Source organism: Astatotilapia calliptera, chromosome 7 (assembly GCF_964374335.1).
Source record: "Astatotilapia calliptera chromosome 7, fAstCal68.1, whole genome shotgun sequence".
Classification (NCBI taxonomy): Eukaryota; Metazoa; Chordata; class Actinopteri; order Cichliformes; family Cichlidae; genus Astatotilapia; species Astatotilapia calliptera.
In genome coordinates, this window is record NC_137428.1 from 30,063,208 (window position 1) to 30,088,650 (window position 25,443).

General features: G+C 40.9%; 1 protein-coding gene across 2 annotated transcripts in view; it reads left to right on the plus strand.

Annotated features, from left to right (window-relative positions):
* LOC113025921 (poly [ADP-ribose] polymerase tankyrase-1-like) overlaps window positions 1-25,443 on the plus strand; it is a 110,394-nt gene that overhangs the window by 79,572 nt on the left and 5,379 nt on the right. For both annotated transcript variants that reach the window (XM_026174178.2, XM_026174179.2), the window contains 9 exons: window positions 4,885-5,030; window positions 5,149-5,314; window positions 15,473-15,692; window positions 16,670-16,779; window positions 18,058-18,246; window positions 19,105-19,185; window positions 21,413-21,599; window positions 21,681-21,760; window positions 24,676-24,796. In XM_026174178.2, coding sequence (XP_026029963.2) covers window positions 4,885-5,030; window positions 5,149-5,314; window positions 15,473-15,692; window positions 16,670-16,779; window positions 18,058-18,246; window positions 19,105-19,185; window positions 21,413-21,599; window positions 21,681-21,760; window positions 24,676-24,796 — 1,300 coding nt within the window. The remainder of the gene's footprint in view (window positions 1-4,884; window positions 5,031-5,148; window positions 5,315-15,472; window positions 15,693-16,669; window positions 16,780-18,057; window positions 18,247-19,104; window positions 19,186-21,412; window positions 21,600-21,680; window positions 21,761-24,675; window positions 24,797-25,443) is intronic.

Consider the following 25,443-nt stretch of genomic DNA (forward strand, 5'->3'; position numbering starts at 1 on the left):
ACCAGTTCCACATCACTGAAGTTGCACCATTTTTACAAACCAATTCTGGTTCATCTGTTTCACTCAACAATCGGCCATGTGCGTATGAAAACAAAGGCACTGCGCATGCGCGTTTTACTCATATTCTATCGCGATATTTCATTTTCCTATCGTTGCCTAACATTATACCGGTATTACCGTGAACAGTATAATATGGCCCAGCCCTAGTGCCTACCTACCTTTTTTACTTTAGTTTGACTGAGTGATTACATTTACTTTAGCCATTGTGATCATTTGTGTGAAGGTCATCATGATAAGCTGCATGCCAGTAACACTGGATACTGTATATTACATCTGTGTTTGATAAAGTAATAAATCCTTAAAATATTTATGTCCAAATGAATTCCAAACCCAATGGTCTAACAGTTGAAAACAGCTCATTTTTTAAGGCTTAAATGAGGAAAAGCCAGTGACCCGTTCTTCTCCTAACAATCAATACTGCCTTAATAAGAAAAATGGAAATAGCTGATATGGAAGGACATTGATTTAGCAGCTTCAGTGTGTTTAATGACACTGATCATGGAGGGATTATTTGCTCTGAGGGAGCAGAAATATTTTTAATTGCTCCATTATGGTTTGGCGCTAATGAGGAGTCTGAGAAAAGCCATGTGAAACTGGACTAGCTGCTTTTGGCCAAAAGCAGTAGGTTCTGTGGCCACAGTGTGGTCGGTAATGAAAACTGAAGACAAGTTAGATCGGTTGTCCTTAAGTTAGTATATTTCATTAGAATGGAGCAAGAATGGAGGCCTTTATCAATAAACTGTAAGGGGAGATGCAGAAGAGAAACTGTTGAGCTAATGTTGCATCTCTGTGGGAGAATTTGATGTCCACAAACACAGGTTTTAATTAAAAAACTCCTGACCTTTGTGACTGTTCCTGTTGGTCTCACTGAGTCAAAGTCTTAGTGATTTCTGTTAAATGTCAGTTGGATGTTTTCTGTATTTGTATTTGCTTTATTCCCCTTATTGATGATGATTGTTATGAATAAAGAAATAAAGACAAAGGCTACGTTCACACTGCAGGTCTTAATGCTCAATTCCGATTTTTTGATCAAATCCGATTTTTTTGTCTCCTCGTTCACACTACAAATAAAATGCGACAGCAAACGCGCTCTAGTGTGAACGCTCAAAGCGGCCCGCATGCGCAAAAGAAGATGTCACACACAACGCGCTCTGTTTAGACCAAGAACAAACAGTATTGTTTGACTGATGGCCGTTAATATAAAGACTTCGGACTTTACGTTTCTCAATTTTTGCTTTAAGTTATTTTGTTATTTACATAATAATGTAAATAACCTAATAATGATCCTTATTGCTGTTTAAGAGAGGAGCGGTGCTTCAAAGGATAGCTGTAGATTTCTGTCAGAATCTGCAGATTATACAGTACAAATAAAATGTTTACGTTGTCTTCCCAACAGTTTCACTGACATCTACACTGGATGGCCAGGAAGCGTTCGCGATGTCTTCTCGGGCGCTTCTCTGGCACTGATAATTGGCTTCAGTCTTGTGTCGGTGACGTAAAAGGCGGATTTAATGCGACTTGACCGTTCAAACAGCAGTCGCTTTCTAAAACATCGGATATGTATCGGATTCAGTACCACATACGAAAGTGACCCAGATCGGATTTGAAAATATCGGATTTGCGCCGTTCACACTGTCATAGCATGATCGGATATGGGTCGCATAGGGTCAAAAAAATCGGATTTGATGCGCTTTCGCCTGCAGTGTGAACGTAGCCAAAGACTTTATCCCTAATAAAGGCCACATTTTACATCTCATAAGATTTCCACAGAGACCCTCTGCTGCAATTGGTATCTGGCTCACTCACGTTTAAAATGTCAAGACCTGGTAACAGTCGCCCAACCGTCTGACAGAAGGTTGTTGTTTTTTTCTTCTGATTGAAATATTTTGATTTAAAGTGAAATGTGGTGTCTTCCCCCACACAGACGGACAGTAATGGGGTTATGTCAATGAAGAGGGTCCGGGAGTGCCTGAAATGTGATGCTTTGACAGGCTGGCAGAAGATTGTAGTGGAAAAGGAGATGAGCTCGGGTCGGGCTTTCTCTCAGCCTCTTGTTTCCTGACACACAGACAAATCAGGATTAATAGTCTCGCCAAGTAGCTGATTGGCATTTTTAAAAAATCGTGGGCCGATCCCTGTCATCTGATCAAATGTTGAGGAGGTTCACACTGAAGTGTGATATTCTGCTAGATGATGAAACTGGACAGAGGCAAATTCTGTCATTCAGGAACATTTTGTACTTCAGTCAGAGCTCTAACCATTGTGACAGTTTGTGTAGTTATTTTTTGCTCTATAATATACGTTTCCCAGCCACTTTATTAGATACACAAAAAGCTCGAGCGCTTCATCTGCGCCACTGACAACTTTGTTCCAAGGGTAATTGAAAATCTTGGACCCATTTTATCTTCAGTTCTCCCAGCTGTGAGAAATCTTGGAGTTACTTTTGATCAGGCATTCGGTTTTGATAAGCATGCTGTTCCAGAATTTTGCTGGAAGGCTTCTCGCCGGCTCCTCTAAAAGCTCTCATGTGGCACTGATTCTGTCCTCTTTACACTGGCTTCCCTTATCAACGGTGATCACTTGCAGAGAACTTCACAATCAGATGCCTCCAGATATTAGTGAACTGCAACATCCATACGTAACTAATAGGTCAGTGATGTCAGCTAATCAGTGCTTGTTGGTGATACAAAAGTATGCAGGACAAAAGGAGACCATGGTTTTGAGTTTGTGGCTCCCATCTTGTGGAACTTACTTCCCAAGGACTTGAGGTCTATGGACTCTATAGATGCCTTTAAAAATAACAGCCACCTGTGAAAGTTTGCTTTTGTTTAGTTCTTTTTTTCCCCCATTTTATTAAATAATTTCCCCCAGGGATCAATAAAGTATTCTGATTCTGATTCTGATTAATTGTTATATCTAATTTTATATTTCAGAGCACTTTTCTTCAAGTGCCATATGAATAACCTGTATTTACTTGTAACTTTTTAACTGCTCATTAACTCTAATCTAATCAGCCAATCACATGGCATGCATTTAGGCACATAGACATGGTCAAGAGAATCTTTTTAAGTTCAAATCAAGCATCAGCATGGCAAAACAAGGTGATTTAAGTGATTCTGAGCATTTGTCTGAGTATTTAAGAAACGGTTGGCAGTTCTCTGGGTCAAAATACCTTTTTGATGTTGGAGGAGACCAGGCTGTTTTGAGCTGATTGGAAGGTAGCAGTAACTAATTTTTACAACTGAGTTATGCAGAAGAGCATCTGTGAAAGCACAAGTAGTCAGACTTCGAAGCACATGGTACACAACAGCAGAAGACCACACTGGGTGCCACTCCTGTCAGCTAAACTGAGGATACAGTGGACCCAGGATCACCAAAATTGGACAACAGAACGGTCTGATGAGTCTCAACATGAAAACATGGATCCATCTATCCTTGTATGAGTGGCTCAGCCTTATGATGATAGTATAATGGTGTGGGGGATATAATTCTTAGCACCTGTGTGATATTATCTGATCAGTATGGACCAAAATCTGTTTCGAGCACCTTGTTTCATCTATGTGATGAAGATTTGAGGCATGTTGGCAGTAATTGTTGGTTGTGAGCTCAGGTTTTATAATCAGAACCCAAACTTAATCAAGCATTCGATTTATTATATATTATATTAATTTTTCAGAATGGCAGGAACATTAAAAAAAAAGAGGAAATATTTGAGAATGAGTTTTGTTGATACTACAATAAATAGAATAAGCCCAAAAACATTTGGGCAGTGACACCATTTTCAAGATTTCAAGCTTTGAACAATTTGTTTTTCCAGGAGTTTAAAAAAAAATCATACAAAGTCTCTCGATTTTCATAGGTTCAAAATAACCCGATTGATAATAAAATGTAGAATATGAATAAATTTTATATTTTCTCTTGAGGAACCAATGAATCAATCCACCAATCGCCCACTCTTTAAACTGTGTTCCTGTGTGCTAACCAGGTTTTCACATTTATTTCATGCTTTTCGTGTTTTGTAGAATTCGTGATCTGCTCAAGGGGCTAATAAAAAAAAAAACTTCTGAAGAGAAGTTTAATGTGGAATTTAGTGCCAGCAGGATTTAAATTTATCTCCTGTAAAATAAGATGTCAAGATAGTAGAAGAAACCTGTAAAATAAGCCCCCCACCAAGCCCATCTTTACTGCTGAACTAAGGTGTAATTGAGTTTGAAATCACAGCAAAGAACAAAAGTAGCAGCATTACCCACTGTGAACAGACACACAGTAATATTGATATTATAAGGTTTTTTAGCATTATTCGCAATTAGCCGGAAGTATACAGTGTGTTTTTATTGCTAATCCAAAATTCCACATACCATTTTTTTCAGTTCCTTTTTCTGTCTGTTTCGCACATCATGTTAACATAACGTTTCTGTTGGACCAATCACGGCGCAACTAGAGACAGTTACAAGACTCGTGCATCTGGGGAGCATCTTTAGTTTTGTAACGATCATTAACTAAATTCTCAGGCAAAAAGAATAAAATTAGATAATATGAAATTAAGTAATACCTGAGTTTTTATAATTGTTTTTACAGGACTCATACATGCACAAAAACTCATGGAATTCTATCTAATGGTTGTGGAAACATTCCTGCTGTCGTACTAGAAAATTTAACAATGAATATTTCTGTGAAACCTCTTGAAATCATTTAATCTTAAAAAAAATCATGAATAAATAAAAAATGGAATAAGATCAAAAGAAATCCTGGTTGTTTTTGAGCTGCACCTTAATTTGACTTGGAATTATTTTAATCTTCTTTTTCCTCCGCGTGTCTCTGCAGTCCCTGTGTACGGCTCAGAATGTGAATTGCAGAGATCTGGAGGGACGGCACTCTACCCCTCTTCACTTCGCTGCCGGCTACAACAGAGTGTCCGTGGTGGAGTATCTCCTGCACCATGGGGCGGACGTGCACGCCAAGGACAAAGGGTGAGACACTTGTGTTGGGGTGTGACTTTGGTGTAATTTTGAGCCAAGTTCGTTTCCGGCACCCATCAGAGAGTCTTGGAATAAAGTCGTGGAGTAAAATGACTGTCTCCCTCTGCAGCGGTCTGGTTCCCCTTCATAACGCCTGTTCGTACGGTCACTTTGAGGTGGCCGAGCTGCTGGTCAGACACGGAGCCTCGGTCAACGTGGCAGACTTGTGGAAGTTTACGCCGCTCCATGAAGCTGCAGCGAAGGGCAAATACGAGATCTGCAAACTGCTGCTTAAGGTTTGTCTCTTTCTTAACACCATGCTGATGTTCCTATATATTTAAAGCAGACTCAGTTTAAGATAAGACGGCCCAGTGTTTTTGCACCAAGTTTGAATTAGAGGAGGAAATCGCCTCCAGAACCACCAAGCGTGGTAAGATCTTCATTGGATCTCATTGGATGTCAGGTTTCTGATATTTATGGCCCATGTGAAAAGAAATCCAACTCTCTGAGCCCGAATGCAACATCAACAGACCCGTTGAGAGAACTAAATGTTCAGGAGTGTTTATCCAGTGAATGGTCGTTGGCACAAGTGCAAAACGGCTTGCCCTCGAGTTGCAATAATCATACGAGTGCCGCAGCTCTCTCCGTCACTTTCTCCCATGGGTATGTCTGAATGAAGCCATGAGCCATTAATTTCTTAATGACCGAATGCCACTTCTGTGACACATACCATGTCTGAGAAGGGCTTAATTGTGCCATTTGCTGTGACCTCACATTGCTCCTTTTCATACTGAAGCCTGTGGGATAGAAATATTTAATTTTTGATGCAGCTTTAATGTTCTGTAAACAAGCACTTTATCCTTCTCCAGACAAGTTCACCAAACAGTGTTTACAAGACGCGGTGAGCCGGGGCTCAGCGAAACTCAGAAATCAGTCATGTCTACGGAAGCAAGAGCTGGCAATGAAATGATAGCACATCTGTTACTAATGCAATTAATGGCATCTGGTGCTGTGAATGCCTTGTGAATAATGGGTGTAAGTCAGCATGTACAAATCAACGTTATGGAGCCGAGGTTTTTCCGGGATTGGCATTTGGAAAATTGGGTGCAAACACTCACTGAAAGGTATGACTTGTGCTCTGTGCGAGTTTTGAACCCGGCCGGGATCAACTCCGACCAATCCAATTACAAAGCTGAAAATATCTGTTGTGTAACACTGAATTGTCACATCTCTTTGAGGCTAAATGAATCCTGTGAAATGTTGCAGTTTCACAGCTGAATGCATTTTTGTTTTTCCTATCACAAACACCTCCAGACGAGGTTACGTCACCACTTTGCCGTTGCCATATGGGGCAGCATAAATTATTAGATGAACACAGTTGAATTCACACACACACACACACACACACACACACACACACACACACACACACACACACACACACACACACACACGGTAAACGCAGCACACGGAAAAACAAGAGAAATTCATTACTTTATTCATAATTACATATTGACTGTATAAAGTAGTTTGTAACAGATGTACTTAGGAGTATTAAAGGATGATTAAAAATAAATGGAAAAGAAAACAATGAATTATGAGATAAACGTCCTACACAGCTTGTACGAGGTAGTGACACAGTTGTGTGAGCAGACAGCAGCGTAAAACACAAAAGAAGTGTAAGATTGTCGTGGTCAGGCTGTGAAACTGATACACAGCAGTGTTCACTGAAAACTTTGGGACTAAGAGGTGCGACAGTGCAGCAGAGGTATCAGTGATGGTGGAGGGGAGTGGCTGTTGTGTGGAGTATTAGGGAAGGTGACAGCTCTGGGGAGAAATTAGCTTGTCGGTCTGGCTGTGCAGGAGTACAGAGAGGTGCAGACTAAATATGCACTGCCTGGTGCAGTGTGAGAAATGGTGAATGATTTCCTTCCTTGGGGCGGAGGCATTTATCGGTTTGCATTATATTGAATAAAACTGACCTCGCTTGCAATAAAAACTTGTTTAAGTAATTAATCTAACAAAAAAGTTCAAATTATCTGGTTCCAGAAGAATGAGCGCTTCTCCATATACAGTGGGGCAAAAAAGTATTTAATCAGCCACCGATTGTGCAAGTTCCCCCACCTAAAATGATGACAGAGGTCAGTAATTTGCACCAGAGGTACACTTCAACTGTGAGAGACAGAATGTGGAAAAAAAATCCATGAATCCACATGGTAGGATTTGTAAAGAATTTATTCGTAAATCAGGGTGGAAAATAAGTATTTGGTCAATAACAAAAATACAACTCAATACTTTGTAACATAACCTTTGTTGGCAATAACAGAGGTCAAATGTTTACTATAGGTCTTTACCAGGTTTGCACACACAGTAGCTGGTATTTTGGCCCATTCCTCCATGCAGATCTTCTCGAGAGCAGTGATGTTTTGGGGCTGTCGCCGAGCAACACGGACTTTCAACTCCCGCCACAGATTTTCTATGGGGTTGAGGTCTGGAGACTGGCTAGGCCACTCCAGGACTTTCAAATGCTTCTTACGGAGCCACTCCTTTGTTGCCCGGGCGGTGTGTTTTGGATCATTGTCATGTTGGAAGACCCAGCCTCGTTTCATCTTCAAAGTTCTCACTGATGGAAGGAGGTTTTGGCTCAAAATCTCACGATACATGGCCCCATTCATTCTGTCCTTAACACGGATCAGTCGTCCTGTCCCCTTGGCAGAAAAACAGCCCCATAGCATGATGTTTCCACCCCCATGCTTCACAGTAGGTATGGTGTTCTTGGGATGCAACTGAGTATTCTTCTTCCTCCAAACACGACGAGTTGAGTTTATACCAAAAAGTTCTACTTTGGTTTCATCTGACCACATGACATTCTCCCAATCCTCTGCTGTATCATCCATGTGCTCTCTGGCAAACTTCAGACGGGCCTGGACATGCACTGGCTTCAGCAGCGGAACACGTCTGGCACTGCGGGATTTGATTCCCTGCCGTTGTAGTGTGTTACTGATGGTGACCTTTGTTACTTTGGTCCCAGCTCTCTGCAGGTCATTCACCAGGTCCCCCCGTGTGGTTCTGGGATCTTTGCTCACCGTTCTCATGATCATTTTGACCCCACGGGATGAGATCTTGCGTGGAGCCCCAGATCGAGGGAGATTATCAGTGGTCTTGTATTTCTTCCATTTTCTGATGATTGCTCCCACAGTTGATTTTTTCACACCAAGCTGCTTGCCTATTGTAGATTCACTCTTCCCAGTCTGGTGCAGGTCTACAATACTTTTCCTGGTGTCCTTCGAAAGCTCTTTGGTCTTGGCCATGGCGGAGTTTGGAGTCTGACTGTTTGAGGCTGTGGACAGGTGTCTTTTATACAGATGATGAGTTCAAACAGGTGCCATTCATACAGGTAACGAGTGGGGGACAGAAAAGCTTCTTACAGAAGACGTTACAGGTCTGTGAGAGCCAGAGATTTTCCTTGTTTGAGGTGACCAAATACTTATTTTCCACCCTAATTTATGAATAAATTCTTTACAAATCCTACCATGTGGATTCATGGATTTTTTTTTCACATTCTGTCTCTCACAGTTGAAGTGTACCTCTGGTGCAAATTACTGACCTCTGTCATCATTTTAAGTGGGGGAACTTGCACAATCGGTGGCTGACTAAATACTTTTTTGCCCCACTGTATCAGTTTATGAAATGTTTTTGTGTTTGGTGTCCAGCAAAACAAGCAATGGAGAAAAAAAAGATGTTTACTTTTACCACCGAGCATTAAATGTGAATACTAAGGGAAAAAAGTATGAGAAACGGCACTTTACTTTCCCAGGCTTTGGGGAGCCAACAATTTGATCCTTTCTCAGCTGCATAATCTGCAGATTTAAGCCTTGTATGAGAAGGAAAGAAGACCCAGAACGCTTCCCTGTGGTGCTCCTTTTGCTTGAAATTAGGGAAAGCAGAGGATTGAGTTCTTAGCCACTAGCTGGTCACTCTGTGGTCTGCTGATTAAGAGTCCAAACCAGTCTACACTCTTGTGTTTTTAGGGCCAAATTATAGAGGCTGCTTTGCTCATAAAACTGTGATAATGCTGAAGTATTCTTACACACTGATATTACGTCACAATAGTTCAGACCTTTAGCAGTTCACAGCTTCACTTGACTGAGGATGAGTTGCGAATTAAATGGAAAAACCTTGGGCCAGCAGGTCAGGGGGCAGAGGCATCAATAGAGAGTTTTTGATTATTTCCAGCCAGCCCAATGTTTACTGCACCTCATTCCTCTGCTCCCCACACTTCTCCTTACTAATGAGGGCAACATACCAAAAAAAAAATAGCATGAAAGAAGAAAGTGAAGGAAAAACTGCAGTAATTGAGCTGCAGGTTACAGAATACAGAAAGAAATTCTATATCACACACCAGTTGAACACTTTCAGTGCTCTTCAATGTCATTATTGGAATTGTGAGTTGAGATTTGAAGCCGTCCTGAGCTTAAAGCACAAAGAAACTTTATGCTGTTTTCACTCAATTTTCCATCTGCTGTGCAGCTCTAGCTCCAGGTAAAGATGTTTAAGACCAGTGCTGCTGCAGTTGATCAGCACATGTCCAGGAACACCATCTGCTTCAGCAGCTTTATTTGTGTTCAGCCACCATAAGGTTTTCTTTTGTCTTTGTGGGAGTTTATTAGAAGTGATTGTTCTTTTTTTTGTCTGGTGTAAATTCAGTGATGGAGGCTTTTTTCTTCTTCAGCAGAGATGTTTTGTTGGGGGTTTTTCTCGCTATATATATTAAAGTGAGGCTTTCTTTACGGCTTATTAAAGGCTGTTGCTTTTATCGTTAGACTCATTATTAGATATGCAGCACCAAATGAAATGCTTTTCTCACTTGTAAGTGTGAAGCCTCGCACAGACTCGTGTGTAGACAAATCCCAGTCAGCTCAAAAAGCAAATGGAGTTCAGAGATACAGCATCTCCCTCAGGCCACACTTCTTTCTTTTTTTCCCCCTGATCTCATGGTTGGTCTTTGGCTTTGGAGGCAGAGGTTAGAGACACACAAACGGATGATTGATTGTAGGAGGTTCGTATTGTTTTTCCCACTCTGGTTAGAAGCATTCTCATAGTGGCGAATTTCAGCATGTTGTTGCGTTTCTTGTTTACACACGTTAGTACTCTCGACTCTCCCTTTAACACACTTGTGCACAGAAGTAAGACAGTGTTCCCGCACTTTGGTGTTAATCTGCCGAGGCCTCGGGATGTGATTGTTCTCTGTTGTGGAGTTCAACACTAGATTTTTCCGTTGTCTTCTCTGTTTGTTGTTAACTTTCTATTATCCTGCTTTTGTGCAGGATTTTTGCTCAAATTAAAACTCCGCTGCATCCTCCCTGTACCCAGATAGTTTCTGAGGAATGGGTCTTGTAAGACATGCAAAATGCACATTAGCATCATCGTTGTTGGTGAAGACGTGTGAGAGGATAATGAATTTCAGCTCAATTTAAGTATAATCTACTTCATTAGCACTTGGCATGCAGTTTGTGAACTCGAGTGAGTTATGAAGGTCTGATGCTAATATGCAACATCATTTTGGAAAAGACCAACTGTCAGTCAGGCTGTGACATTTTTATGCTTGGAGTTTCCTTTGATGATATTTGAGTTCTTTAAGGATGTCCTCTTGTTCAGTCGTGATTGCTTTTGTAATAAACCAAGTATTTGTAGCCTCGGGTCACATGTCTGAAGCTGGAGAGCTGTTCCTCTGACCTTGGGTTGTTCAATGGATTTTAAGTCAGAATGTGAAAGCACCAAAAAATATCCCTCCACGCAATTAAATCACCAGCCTGAACTGTTGATATAAGAATGGATGGATTTCTGCTTTGATGTTGTATATGCCAAATTCTGTTCCTACAATCTGAATGTCACAGAAGAAATTGAGACTTATCTGATCAGGCAGTCTTGTTTTTTCCTCTATCATCCAATTTTGGTAAAACTGTGCCAACCATAGCCTCAGTTTTAGCCTCAACTGTCAGGAGACACTTGCATTGAAGGTTCAACGCTCCTCTGCATACTTTAGCTGTAATGAATGGTTATTTTAAGTAAGTGTTGCCTTTTATGCCAGCTCAAAGCAGTCTGGCCATTTCCCTCTGAACTCTGGTATCGACAAAGCATTTCCGTCCAGGTAATTGACTGGATATTTTCTATTTTTGGACCATTCACTGTAAACCATAGAGATGGTTGTTAAAGAGAAAAATCCCAGTGGGTCAGCAGTTTCTGAAATATTCAGACCAGTCTGTCTGGCACCAGCACCCATGTCACGCTCAAAATCACCTTTCTTCCCCACTCTGATGCTGGTTTGAACCTCAGCAGGTCGTCGGAACCATGTGTACATGCCTAAATGTAGTGAGTAGCTGCCATGTGATTGGCTGATTAGCTATTTGGGGTACTGGGTAGTATAATAATTGGTTGGAAAGTTCAGTGACAATGATGTTAAATAACAAGGCAAAGAAACAGAGATAAGAATCACAGACAGTAGCTGCAGACAACAGTTTCTGTTGTTCTTTCAGAGTTAATTTAACTTCACTTAAAAGAAGCTCTTTGTCTTTTCTGACTTGTGTGATGTGCTTTAACATGGGTCTACAAAGACTACCAAGCAGATTCTTGCCAGGAGCTTTTGGTGGCTTAATTAAGCCAAGCCTTCACGAAAAAAAAACTACGAAAAAAATCTTCTAAATGTTCCTGTAGCTACACAATAAAGTTAATATTTCATACAAATCCAGACATATATTGGATGCTGTAATTCCAATTTTACCTTCAAGGACTTGTAATAATGTAGCCAGCAACATTTTACTTTAAATGCTCAGTTGATTTCATTCGATGTCCCAATCTGAGCCTGTTAGCAGACTACACCGTGGCGATCAACTTGTTAAAATCACACCTGCTAAAATGAGCTTGTTTTTGGACATTTTTGAGAACACTGGAGCTTCAATAAGCTGCTAGTATAGCGTTTCATTTGTAAGCAGATACGAAAAATTGTAAATTGCATTTCCTATGAGAAAGATAATGGTTCTTGAAAGGTCGACTATCTTTTTTCCCTTTTTGTATCTATGTAAATGTCCCCAATTATTTCTAGTCTAATTTTCATGAGAGTGTGAGTGAGTGACAGCAGTGAAGAGATAATGGAAATTGAGGAGCAGGAGAGAAAAAAACCTCATGAGAGGGAAAGGTTCAGACTACTTTGAATAGAGGGATAGAGAGCCATGAGAGAGATTTCTATAAAGGACCGTTTCAGACCAGCAGTGGATACCCAGGGGAGTGGTCCCACAACATCCAATTTTAATGAGCGGATTTCAAAACTTACAATGAAATGACAAGTTGAGCCACAACCTAGGAGACAGCTGAGCGATGAAAATGTCTGCTTTCCCCTCGTCCCCCGGGGTATGTGGTGTTTTCCACTTCACTGGGTGTCCTGTCCTCACCTCTCTCTACCTCCCTTTCGTTTCCACCTCCTCTCTTCTGCTCTCCGGTGAATTACCTTCATCCATCCTCTTCTCACTCGTCACTTGTCATCATTTCTTACTCGTCTAAGTGAAACGCTTCCAGCGGGTTCAGATTGTTCAGAGTGTGGAGGACTGTTTCTTCTTGTTTGTTTAATGTCCATGTAAAAGAAAAGTATCTAATCAGTATAGCAGTATTCAGTCTTTTAATTGTGGTGTTGTCATGAGACTTAAATCCTCTACATTTCTTATCTATTTTGCTGTCTTTGTTGTGAGCTTTAACAGCTTTTTATTGGAGATGGATCAGATTTTTCCATTTATTTGCCCATCAAACAAACAAGGTTTTTTCCAGTGTTTTCTTTAATAATCAGGGTAGGGCTGGGCGATATGGCCTAAAATCAATATCACGATAAATTGAGCAGTTAACCTCGATAACGATAAACCACCCCAAGTGCCAAAAAAACAAACGTTTTTGATTTGTTTTTCATTTGATGGGGCTGTGGCAGGCATCATAGTTCCTCCAGTTATTTTGATAATATTATTCCCCCTAGACCTATTCTTTGCAATTATATTATTACCACTTTAAAGGACTGTAAAATGTCACTGAAAATAAATGAAGACAATAGTAGTAAGTACTTTTAGTGGTTAAGATTTATTAACTGAACAAAATAAGAAGTGTAGGATACAATATGTAACCATGCTCTCTAAAAAATGTGCATCCCTTGTAAACAAAATAGTTTAATAATAAATATGTTTCACATTGGCTATTCACAAAGTAAACAATGATTGTGCAAATGTAATGCCATCATGGACAAAGGCCTATCTCTGCTAAGGCCTTGAGGTACTATAACTTGTAAACAAATAATGTCACAAACACAAATGTCAATTGAACACAGAAAAAACTATAATAAATACTAAGCACTGCCATGTGACTAGTGAAAACTATAAACTCTTAAACAAAAACATTAAATAGTGCTGTTTGCAAAAAACTTCAATAGAACACTGATAGTTAAAATTAGGCAGGGCTTGAACAGGGCACTTCAAAAAGGGGCAGCAGCAGACTTGGTATCCTGAGCGGTTCAATCAAACTACTGTTGTAGATGTTTACCTGAGTAGTGTTTACTCCAGGTTCTTGCTAAGAAACACAAGCATATTGACCATGTCAGGTTTCAGGCAGGATCTGAGGCATGTCACAATGTTTCCTCCAGAACTGAAAACCCGCTCGGATGGGGAGCTGGTGGCTGGGATGCAAAGATACTTTTTTGCAACGTTACTTAGAGTGGGAAAGTTTACTTGATGCTTTCTCCACCAATCTAGTGGATTTTCCTCAAACATTATTCAAACATTAATACTTTCAATTTTGAATATGACGCACAGAATTAAAGTCACTTTAAAACACACCAGATGTCACCACCCAAATATATTAAGATGTACACACTTACCGATTGCCAGGTGCAGCCTGTGCCCAAAACATTGCACCCGTGTCCATTTATTGAGCTTGACAGCTTTCACAATATTTGGGCCGTTGTCAGTTGTTATAGCAACAAGGTCCTCTTCACTGATGTCCCATGCAGACAGCATCGCTCTCAACCCCTGTCCAACCATCTCCCCCGTGTGATCAGATGGAAAATAGGCCGTCTCGAGCACTCTGGTACGCAGCTCCCATTTGTTGTCGATGTAATGAACTGTGAGACTAATATACGGCTCCATTGTACGGCTGGACCAGAGATCGGATGTGGCTGCAACGTGCTTAACGTATCTCAATTCAGCAGCAATCTTTTCCCTCTCTGTGCTGTACATACTGGGAATGATAGTTTTTGAAAAATATTTTCGTGATGGGAGTTCGTATCTCTTGTCAGTTATTTTCATGAAGTGTCTGAACCCGTTACGTTCCACTGTAGCAATAGGAGCCATGTCTTTTGCTATGTGGTAGCCTATAGCATTTGTGATTTCTTGCCATCTTTTTGAAGTTCGCTCATATAGTTGAGTACTAGCAAATGCTTCGGTTATTGACCGCTGCCTGGTGGAGGAAGACGTTTTTGCTGGTCCTCCTACTCTCTTCTCGCTTTGAGCTTTTTTTTATGTCTTCGAATTGAATCACATGGTTGTGCTGCAGGTGGCGGAAGAGGTTGGTTGTGTTACCTTGACTTGACGCAACAGTCTTTTTGCAGAGTTTACATTTAACAATATTTTGATCAATATCATCCTTGTTGAATCCAAAATGTTGCCAAACGATTGCTGATGCATTTTTTTTGTTAACAAGCGTCTCCTCTTCCTCCTCCACCAGCTCTACCTCCGTCGCTGCTGCTTCAACATTTAAATCGTCCTCCATTTGTTCACCCGTGTCTCGTCTTGTTACAGGTAGTAGAGTCATGTGACTCCACCCCGTCAAGTCTGTAACGTAGCACAGCATCTTAAAGGGACATGAACATCGCCAACCTGCACATGCCTTTTCTTTTCTTTTTAAATACTGAATTTACCGACATGGGCAAAATGACGTCGATGAGAGTCATAAATTTCGGTAACGATAAATTTTTGATATATCGCCCAGCCCTAAATCAGGGTATACTTAAAAAAATGACAATTGCCAATTGTCCTCTCATGATGATGGGGTGGGGGGTTGTCTGCACTCAGTGTCATGGCAACCAAGCGTACGTTATAAATATCTTCATCCTTAGCCGTGAGTTTGCCCAGATACAATGTGACAAATTAATATCTCCGTTCCAAACATGCTGCTCATTTCCTTAGAAATCACTTGCCAGAACGAATTAAAGGGCGAGTGTGCACTGTATTAAAATGACCTGTCATTGATTAACCACACAGCCTCCAACATTCATCCTGCCCCCGACTGCAGCCGCCGTCTTGTTTAATGATGTCGGCGTGCACTTCCACACATCTGATAAATATCTCTAGAACATATCTGCCTGTATTTTTCCCCATCTTTCTTTTCCTTGTGTAACTCCCCCTTTTATGGCCTCCTCTCTCCAGCACGGAGCAGACCCCACTAAGAAGAACAGGGACGGCAACACGCCTCTGGACCTGGTGAAGGACGGGGACACGGACATCCAGGACCTGCTCAGGGGAGACGCGGCGCTGCTGGACGCTGCTAAGAAAGGCTGCCTGGCTAGGGTTCAAAAGTTATGCAGCCCCGACAACATTAACTGTCGGGACACGCAGGGACGCAACTCGACTCCTCTGCACCTTGCAGGTAAAAAAGCCGCCCAGCCCACACACTTTTTTTTTTTTAAACCTTTTTATCTATAATTACGTCTTAATTTTATCGGTAGAGCGAAACACCACATTTTGATAGCACAACTAGCTCGAGCAGTTGACCTACAATGACCTCGTATTACATTACTCGCATAATACGGTTTTTAAAGTCTTGATAGCACAGACAGCGTTTGTCCCCTTAAAGGCAGACAAACTATTATGTATATATTCAAGGTGTGCAATCATTGTGACATCAGTTTCAGAGATAACAGCTGATACACCATCCTGCTAAAGCCCCTCATGGGGATAAACACACACACACAAATGCCTAATGAGATTCACGCTGATCTAATCATCCATAAATTTACATTAAAATTTCACCTTTTAGTACAAACCATGTCCTGAATTATGAAAACACATTATAGATGCAAACTCAAGGCTGAAAATGAGCATTTAGTTTTGTTTAACTCTTTTACATTATGGGTCATACTTTAGAGGTTGCTTTTATCCTGCTTTTGTTCAATTTGGTGCCCTAAAATGTGCATAATTGTGTCAGGAAAGTTTAAAGACCAAAAACTGCTTCCTGTTTCTCCTTTCTATTATGGATTTTTTGTGTCTTAATATATATATAAACACACTTCTTGCTGCGTGATGATGCAGTATATTTAAATAGAGGAGGTTTTGCTGCATGACTGGCACTTCAGAAGTTAAGAAACTGCTGGAAAACACTTTAAAGGTCTGAATAAATCTGACCACTTAGACACACGCCCACGCACCCTCTGTGTTGATGTACTTTCTTGTAAAAGGAAAAGATGATTATATGTGCCGTCCCACTGCCGTGAACGTAGGCTGACATTCACTCTGTCTTTATCATTATTTTGTCTTCTCTCATTAGCTGACTGCGTTTTTATATCTTCCTCACTCATCTTTCTTTCTGTCCTGCTGCGTGGAATCGTCGCCTGTGGCGCTCTCTAGCCGGCTATAACAACTTGGAGGTAGCCGAGTATCTGCTGGAGCATGGAGCCGATGTGAATGCGCAGGACAAAGGAGGGCTGATACCGTTACACAATGCCGCTTCATATGGGGTAAGACACAAACATGACGCTTGCCTTTTTTTCTACCTGTTCATAGTTTCTTTAAAAAGTCTTTTATCTCCTTTAACATTCACTCACTTAAATACTTGAGGCCAGCTGTATATTTATAGTGCATTTGTTTATTTTTTTTATTTATTGTATTCGACTTTTAGAGTAGCAAGACTTACTTCATACTTGAAGCGCAAAACTGATGGAAATGAATCAAGTTAATTTTTGCATAAAAGTGATTGAAAATCTTTATCGTAAACCTTTTTTAGAATTCGTTCATGGATAAAGGTGTAAATGCATGATGAACATAGATTGATAGATAACCACACTTGGGTATTTTAATCAATAAAACAGCTCAGTTGCTTATAATCTTTCTATATGCTTCCCTTCACTATATTGTTTTACATACACTAAATTTAAAATACACTATTATTACAATACTTCACTTACTATATGATTTTATTGTGATTTTTAACATTTTGCAATATGCTCAGTATTGCATATATTGCAGTTTATCACCTTTTTTCAACTGCACATTAAGTCAAAATCATCTCAAGAGGTTGTTGTAAAGTTTGACAAGTATGCATATTTTGGATGTTTAGAAAATGTGTAGCACACAGTGTGTGATATTTAACTGTGACGCTGGATCGTACATACCTAAACAGCAATAATAATGACTATCATCTTTAGCATGGGGGGGATATTCGACTGTTGAAGGTTTACATTTGTGCTTTTTCCCTTCATCTTTGGTGGCACAGCGCTCGTAGCTTGTCAGCAGTCTTCTGCTAAAAGAGTCATGAAACACGTGTTTGCATGAAAGCTTGATGAGCTGTGCATTTTGGAAACGCACACACAAACAGTTATACACACTCAAGCATCCCTGACTGTTACTGCAAAACAAGCTACATTCTGTTTGACACCAAGACACGAGCCGTAGACAGACGACGAGGGAATGAGGGAGACGAGCGGGAAAAGCAGGAGAGGAAGGACCGGAGGGAAAAGAAAAATCATGACAGATTTAATAATTCACACGTTTTCTGTTTCACACAATCCTGCAATCCGTTTTTACATGTTTTTTTCCCCTGATCTTAATTTTGTAGCACTCATTCAGCAACACTTCACACATTTGCTCTTGTTAAATGCTTTTATTCGTGCTGCCCTCGCCTCCCCCAGACACCTCCTCACTCATCTGCTCTCATTTTCTACCGTTTTAATTCCTCTCCTCCGCTTTCCTGTTTCTTCTTCTTTATGTCTCCCCGCTACTTCCTCTCCTCTGTCCAGCACGTGGACATAGCTGCTCTGCTGATCAAGTACAACACGTGTGTCAATGCAACCGACAAGTGGGCATTTACTCCCCTGCACGAAGCGGCCCAGAAAGGGAGGACTCAGCTCTGCGCGCTGTTGCTCGCCCATGGAGCCGATCCCACTATGAAGAACCAGGAGGGGCAGACGCCGCTGGACTTGGCCACGGTATGAAAGGATTTCTTGTGGGACTTTTTTTGGGATCTGTCCTAATTTCTTCCCATAACAGTCTTCATACTTATGAGTCAGCACATTGACTTAAATAGACGTTCAGATGGTTATGGTTAACTATTCAGAGAGTTGAGCGCCATAAGGAGAGTTTGCAGAAGTTTAGATGGTGGAACAGACAGCTTTCTAACTCCTCACACCCTAATGAGGTTTCCTAATGAGCTTCCTTACGCGTTTCCTTGTTTGACTGTAGGTACCAAAGTTTGAGAGCCTCCTTTGGAAAGCAGCACATCACTGCTGCTGACATCTACAGGCTTGTAACTCTGCTAGAGATAAGAGGAAACGGAGGCATTTGCTGCTCTTCTCACACTATGCATTCAGTTTATTTATTGACCATTGGATGAAGTCATTAATGGATATAGCAGTCCCAGGAAAAGCCTGGAAAATTTGGCTTGCTCTCATGAAGCTTCGTGACAGTTTGATCCTGTAATGAAAACGTCACACGTGCCATTTTCTAGTTTAGTCCAGATTAGCTTTGGGATAACTTCACAAAGCGTGGCCTCTGACCATGATTGAGTTAAGCTTCTTAGTCATTTTCAAGGCATTACACAAAAAAATACAAACACAAGTGCCCTTACAACAAGAAAGTGCATATTTCAGTCAGAAGAAAAGAAAAGACAGTGTCTTATACTCAAAAATAAAGTGATAGATTTGCCAAAAAATCCAGAAAAAGTGTAGCACTACAGTGATTTGCTGCAAAAACACAACCTGGTGTGATCTGTAGATAGTGTGTTCAAAAATACAAACAAACATACAAAACTAATTCAGAGGTGTCTACATGTTGTGTCTTTGTTGCAGGCTGATGACATCAGAGCACTTTTGATTGATGCCATGCCGCCAGACGCCCTGCCAAGTTGTTTAAAACCACTGGCCACTGTGGTGAGTGTCTGCACACAGTATAGGCACAGATGCTGTCTCTGTGTTGAATCGGATGAAGTGTTAATAGCAGAATTCATATCAGTTTTTAATCTTAAGCTCAATGTAAAGAAAAACGTGCTTTGATTTAAACCTAAACGAAACACCGAACGGACCAGATGTGTGAACATTTTTACGTTTCCATATTTAAACAGACGTCTCACTGACAGAAGTCTTCATTCGAGAGCTGCGTATGAATTTATGTTGTCACATAATTACCAAAATGTGCAAAATCTAGGTTCTATTTGCAAATCAGTTAACCAAACATTAATTACCAAACCCAGACAAGGTCCGTGCACAGCGTTTAAATAGAAGCTGATTAACTAAAAAAGTGAGCAACGTGAAGGGCAATCAGAGAGGGCATCCTCTGCCAATTTCAGTTGCTCTGGATCTGCACCAAAATTTAATGAGTTCTTCTTGTGCCCATTGCTCCACCCCACGAACGAGTGTTATGACAGAAAAGCAAGTTTCACCTCAGCTGTCATGGCAGAGGAACAGGGAAGGGTATCGTCTCTGCCCAACCCGCTCTCTGAAACCCTTTTTCTTAAATCTGTTTTTTTAGTTTGTAGATGAGCCTTTTTTTCCTCTGCTAATTACGCCACTGCAAAACATGTTGCATATATAAATACTGATTTAAAAAAGATACAATTTTATTCTTTTATCCACTTTTTCATACTGTGCAGGAGCCCTAAAGAGATAAAAGTAACTGACATGTTACTCAAGGTGACCCAAAGTGCATTAGAGACAGGCACATTCACAATCCAGGTCTCCAAGAATCCGGTTTCATAACACATGAAAAACTGAAAAGTGTGTTTTGTTGCCTTGAGTAATTACAGTGGAAAGTAAAAAGCACAGTGATTAATTAAGTGTTCATTAAAATGTGGTCATTAAGAAGCTGTCTCGTATGTAAGCTGTCTTTATAGGTTAAAAGTATTGGTATCTGTATTGGAAAAAGCAATATATTTCCTTGGTATCAGATCAATACCAATATTTGTAGTGTCTCACAGCACTAAACTGAAGGCTTTCTTTATATTAGCTGGCTCAAGAAACCCTAAAGCCCCAGTCAGAGATGGCGGGTATCACAATGATGGTTATCGACTTTCTCTGTTAAGCCCACTTTTTGTTTCAGGCTCTGTACTCGCTCATGTAGAAAAGGGATGTTTCACACATTATGTGACAATCCTCGTGCATAAAATAATTCCTTTGAGTACTGCCTGCTCTGATCAGAGACGTTTTGAAATAATGATTAAATGGTGATTAAAAAACATAAAACTATAACAATAAATAAGAGAAGAGATCCATGGTGAAGAGTACTAAAATGTTAAACAAGCATTTTGGTTCCAGTTATTTATTTTTATATCAAAGTGTGTTCCCAGTGCAGCTTTTTTCCCCCCTTTATAGCTGTTATATTTACAGGACAGTTAAAGCTGTCCGTACTGTCCCACAGCCAAACAAAGGAGATTTAAAAACCAGTTTATTTTTCGTCATCAAAGTGAAATTATTCTTACTGACTGAACAGGTGTGTGTGTGTGTGTGTGTGTGTGTGTGTGTGTGTGTGTGTGTGTGTGTAACTGCTATTCCAGAGGTAAAAGAGACTTAGCAGCTTGATTCTTTACTTAGGATCAATTATAAAAATATATGTGTTATGCATCACATGCACATTCCACTCACAATGCAACTAACAGTTTGCTCGGCTGTAACTTCATGATATAAATAAAAGAATTGGTGAAAATGAGGCACTTCGAGCTGAATTTAAAGTGACACATGCAACATAAGCTGCTCCCAGACAGATTGTGGGTCTAAGTTACCATGGTGATTTAGCCCGGTAAAAAAGAGCCACAAAAAAATTGACATGTCTCGCTAACGTTTCACACTACACCGCTCTGATGAATGAATGGTCCCACAGTTAGTTTGATTACGATACACCATAACTGCAAGCCCCTGTGAAATCCTACATCATAACCTTGCGTGCATCTCCCGTGAAATGTAACTACACATCAAGACAATCAACATCCATCGTCACTTCAAGTGGCTGAATGTCACTGATTTTCTGTGGTGTCTGGTTGCCATGTCGCTAGCTTTTTCAATTCACCTCAAGAGCTGAAAGCTCAAACACTCAAAATTGGTGACTAAAGAAAATTTCTAGAAAGTCTTACTAAGTCAAAGCAAACCTTCTCCTTCTTACTTTTAGGTAAGTGCCAATGTGGTGAGCACAGGAGCGACAGGGGGTGTGGTCATCTCTCCGTCTCCTTCCCCTTCGTGCCTGTCGGCGGCCAGCAGCATAGACAACCTGGCCGCTCCTCTGAGTGACATCACGGTGGCCGGGGCCACCGGTCCCGCAGATGGAGCGACTGGCTCCGACAGGAAAGAAGGAGAAGGTGGGTGAACGCACAAGAGCGCCCGTTGTACCACGAGTCAAAACTTGTGAAAACCCTGCTGACATCACTTTTTCTCTGCAGCTCTACTTGACATGACCATCAACCAGTTCTTAAAGAGCCTGGGGCTGGAACACCTCCGAGACATCTTTCAGCGGGAACAGGTACACAAACAGCATTTCTGATGTGTCAGACTTTTAAAGCGTGAAATAGGAGGAAAAAGGAGGAAGAGAGGCTGTCGTGAATCCAATCCTGTTTCTAAGCAAAACAACTTCATTGGTCTCCCTCTTTTTGTTGTTGTTACTTGTTGTGTGTGGATCTAAGGATGGCAGGATCTGTCTGCATCCTGTGGTCCACCACTGTTATCCTGACTGTAGTATCACAATTGACATAAAACTTGATGCACACATTTTATGTAGCTGTGGACCAAGGGTGGCCACATGCAGCACCACTTTGATCTTATGTGAGCCGAACAAGTGAAACTCCCCTTTCTGTCAGTCTTGATATAAGAAAAAGAAGCCAAATTTCAACAGTATGTCTCACTTTTATCATGACAAAGAAAGCCCCTGTAGTAAATGAAAGAAATCTCTCAGGATTTCTTTTTGGGCTTATGCTGTAAGAACTAAATGTGTAAAATAATCTATCATTTAATTACTTTAGTGGAGTATGAATGGTCACAGTTGAGGTCTTTATCAGTAGGAAAAGCTGTAAAAAGTTAAAAGTCCAAAATGTCCTCCTTCACATTTTCCAATGCTATCCAAGGGGCCAGATTGGAGTCTTTGGCTACGTCCACACTAGCCCGGATGAATTTGAAAACGGCGTTTTCGTCTGAAAACGCTGTGCGTCCACACTGTCGTTTTCAGTCGTTTTCACAGAGTTGTGCGTTCACATTGAAACGGCCGAAAACGCTTACGTTCCAGTGCTGCGCACGCGTGAAACGCAAGACGATGCGGCCTGCCTCATTTCTGTCTGCCGTTTATTTACTTTCCGGCTCTTTGAAACGTCGCAGCAAAATGTTGAGGAAAAGCATCGAGTTAACAATGAGGTGGAGTTGTTGCTGCGAGTAACACAAAAGTACAAAGTTGCAAAAGCGAGTGAGAATTAAAGAAATTGAAGAAAAGCGATCTGGAGCATGTACAAACTGATATTAATCTTTGATAGGGCTGTCAAAATTAAGCGCAAACAAAACAACTGCTGTGTAATGCCCTCCACTATCTTAGTTTAATTGGTCACATGACTGCATCACATGACTAAAATGTGTCGTTTTCGAAAAGGCTCCGGGTTCACTGTCCACACTGCAATGCGAAAACAGCGTTTTCAAATGTATCCACTTTGGAGAGCGTTTTCAAAACGTCAGTGTGGACGGAGGCCAAAACGGAGAGACAAAGATGCGTTTCCAAACGAAAGCGTGTTAGTGTGGACGTGGCCTTTGCCAGGCCGATCTTGGCTCCCGAGCCTTATGTTTGACACCGCTGCTGTAGATGTAATGAGCTGTGATTTTCTTTTCTTTTCTTTTAAGTAGCTCATTCAGAATTTTAATTTGTCTGGTAATTTTGTCGTCTGTAATTGTTTGATTTATGGTTGCGTATCTTGCAGACCTTCCCATCAGCATTGCGTTTTATTAGCAAGTCAATTAGCAAACACCACAAACATCTGCTTAGCACGCCGGCTTTAGCATTCAGCTCAGAGCATTACCAAATTTGCACATCTTCGTGCTGAAAACTGTGGAAAACGGGCAGATGTATAGAGAGTAAAGAACACAAAGGGAGGCGGAGATCTCCACAGAAGACAGAGAAGAAGGTAAATCAAGACAAAGGGGAGGAAAGAGAGAAAGGTGCTTGAATGGATGAAGATAAAAGAAAAGAGAAGCAGAGACAGAACAGTGAAGGAGATGAAAGAGGTCACAGAACGAGGAGAAAACAGACAGTGAAATAAAGTAACACTGAAAGGTGACAGCTGGTAAAAGGCAGGGTGGAAGCATTGTGGGAGATTCTGTGTGCAGTTAAATTTATTCTTGCCCCCCTCCCCTCCTAAAGGGAAACAAGCCTTCATTAATATTCAAACTGAGAGTGATGCAGAGAGATGGGGTAAGAGTCAGCTGTGTCTACGTTTCTACTTCAGAATGACATGAACAAGAACTCAGAGGTGTGACAAAGAAACAAACATTGCTTCAGCTGACCTGTCACTCGTTATAGACGCCTTTAATTTAGCTGCAGACTTTGCACTTTGCTGCCGTTCAGTGTTCTTGATGAATCGCAGAATAATGGTTTGAACTTTGCACTCTTTGAAGCTTCTTCCTTGTCAAGCCTCACTGTTAACTAGCTTGATGTAAAGGAAGACGTTCAGAGGAGGTTTGCCCAGGGCCTTAATAATGTCTGAGGTCAGCGCCTTAAAGAATAAAAACAGATGTGAAGTTCTCATGCGAAAAGCAGTTTGAATTCTAGTGTTTTTCAAACAGTTTTGTTTAATTTAACCAGTTTTTGGTCCTTTCTTCAAATTGTTTTATTCTGTTAGGGAGATCCGCAAAAGTCAAACGCTATAGTTTACCCCTCCGCGGTGTGACAGGTTTCTGCTTAGCTTATTTCTCCGCGGAGCACGTCGCAGTAAACTCCCAGCAGACTACTCAAGCTGTGATGATTTACACCTGTATCAGTGATCAAGGCAGCGCGGAGGGAAAGTTATCTCTGCCTCAAGGATGAATCTCATTTCTACTCACCCTGAACAAATTCAGGAGAGCGGCGATGACTTCGCCGTCGTCAATTTGCATATCAACTGGCTTGATTACTGCCATCCATTCATTGACCTTTTCTTTGTGCGGCTGCTGTTTTTCATGAATATTTGTCAGACCTATTTTCTCCGCGGTACATCTTAGATCACTGAACTCATCACTCTTTACAGCAGACAGTTCAGATTATCAGCTTGTAGCATGACCTGCTGCCACTATCGGCACATGACTTACTGTTAAATACATTAAAGCATTGTTAAATCAATTTTTTATGACTGTATAACTAGAGGCAATGGGAAAAATAACAAGTGCACTCTTTTTTTCTTCTGGTTTTTTTTTGCCATCTCTGGGCAGATTTCACTGGATGTGCTGGCAGACATGGGTCACGAAGAGCTGAAGGAGATCGGCATCAACGCCTACGGTCACAGACACAAACTCATCAAGGGCATCGAGAGACTGCTGGGAGGCCAGCAAGGTCAGTATACTAGAAGAGAACAGCGCACTGAGTGTAACTGAGTGGAAAAGCATTCAAAGGAAGGGGGGGGGGGTGTTAATAAAACTTGCCAATAAATATTTAAAACAATCAGTTAGACGTATTTCACAATCAATAACATTATATTCTACTAATGTTCAGATATGTTATCCAGGAAATGTGACTCATTTTATATCTACATGTCAAACACTTGGATTAGATACAAGTAGTTTGTGCCTTGCTGTCTTACACTAATGAAGGCTTCTCCTATCACAGAGGTTGGCAGTGATTCGTGATACCTGCTCAAGAGTGTTTTTGACTTGACAAGATGTTGTGAAGTAGTTTTTCCTAACCATGAAAGTAACTCTGATCATCCACTTTAGTTATCATTTCCTAAACTCTTTGCTATCTCAACTGATAGGTTGAAAAAACAAATGTAAACCTAATGATGGGCTCTTCACTTGCATCAGCACCTCTTTGGACTTCATCAATTTCCTGGAATCAACACTTGGAATCAACTCAGGATTTTTTATTTGATTAATATGTCATTAACTAACATGAAGCCATGAAACTGATTGTCAGTCAAGTCGAGTCTCTGTGTGTAAAAATGACTATCGTTCCTGAACAATATAATTTGTATAATTTTCCTT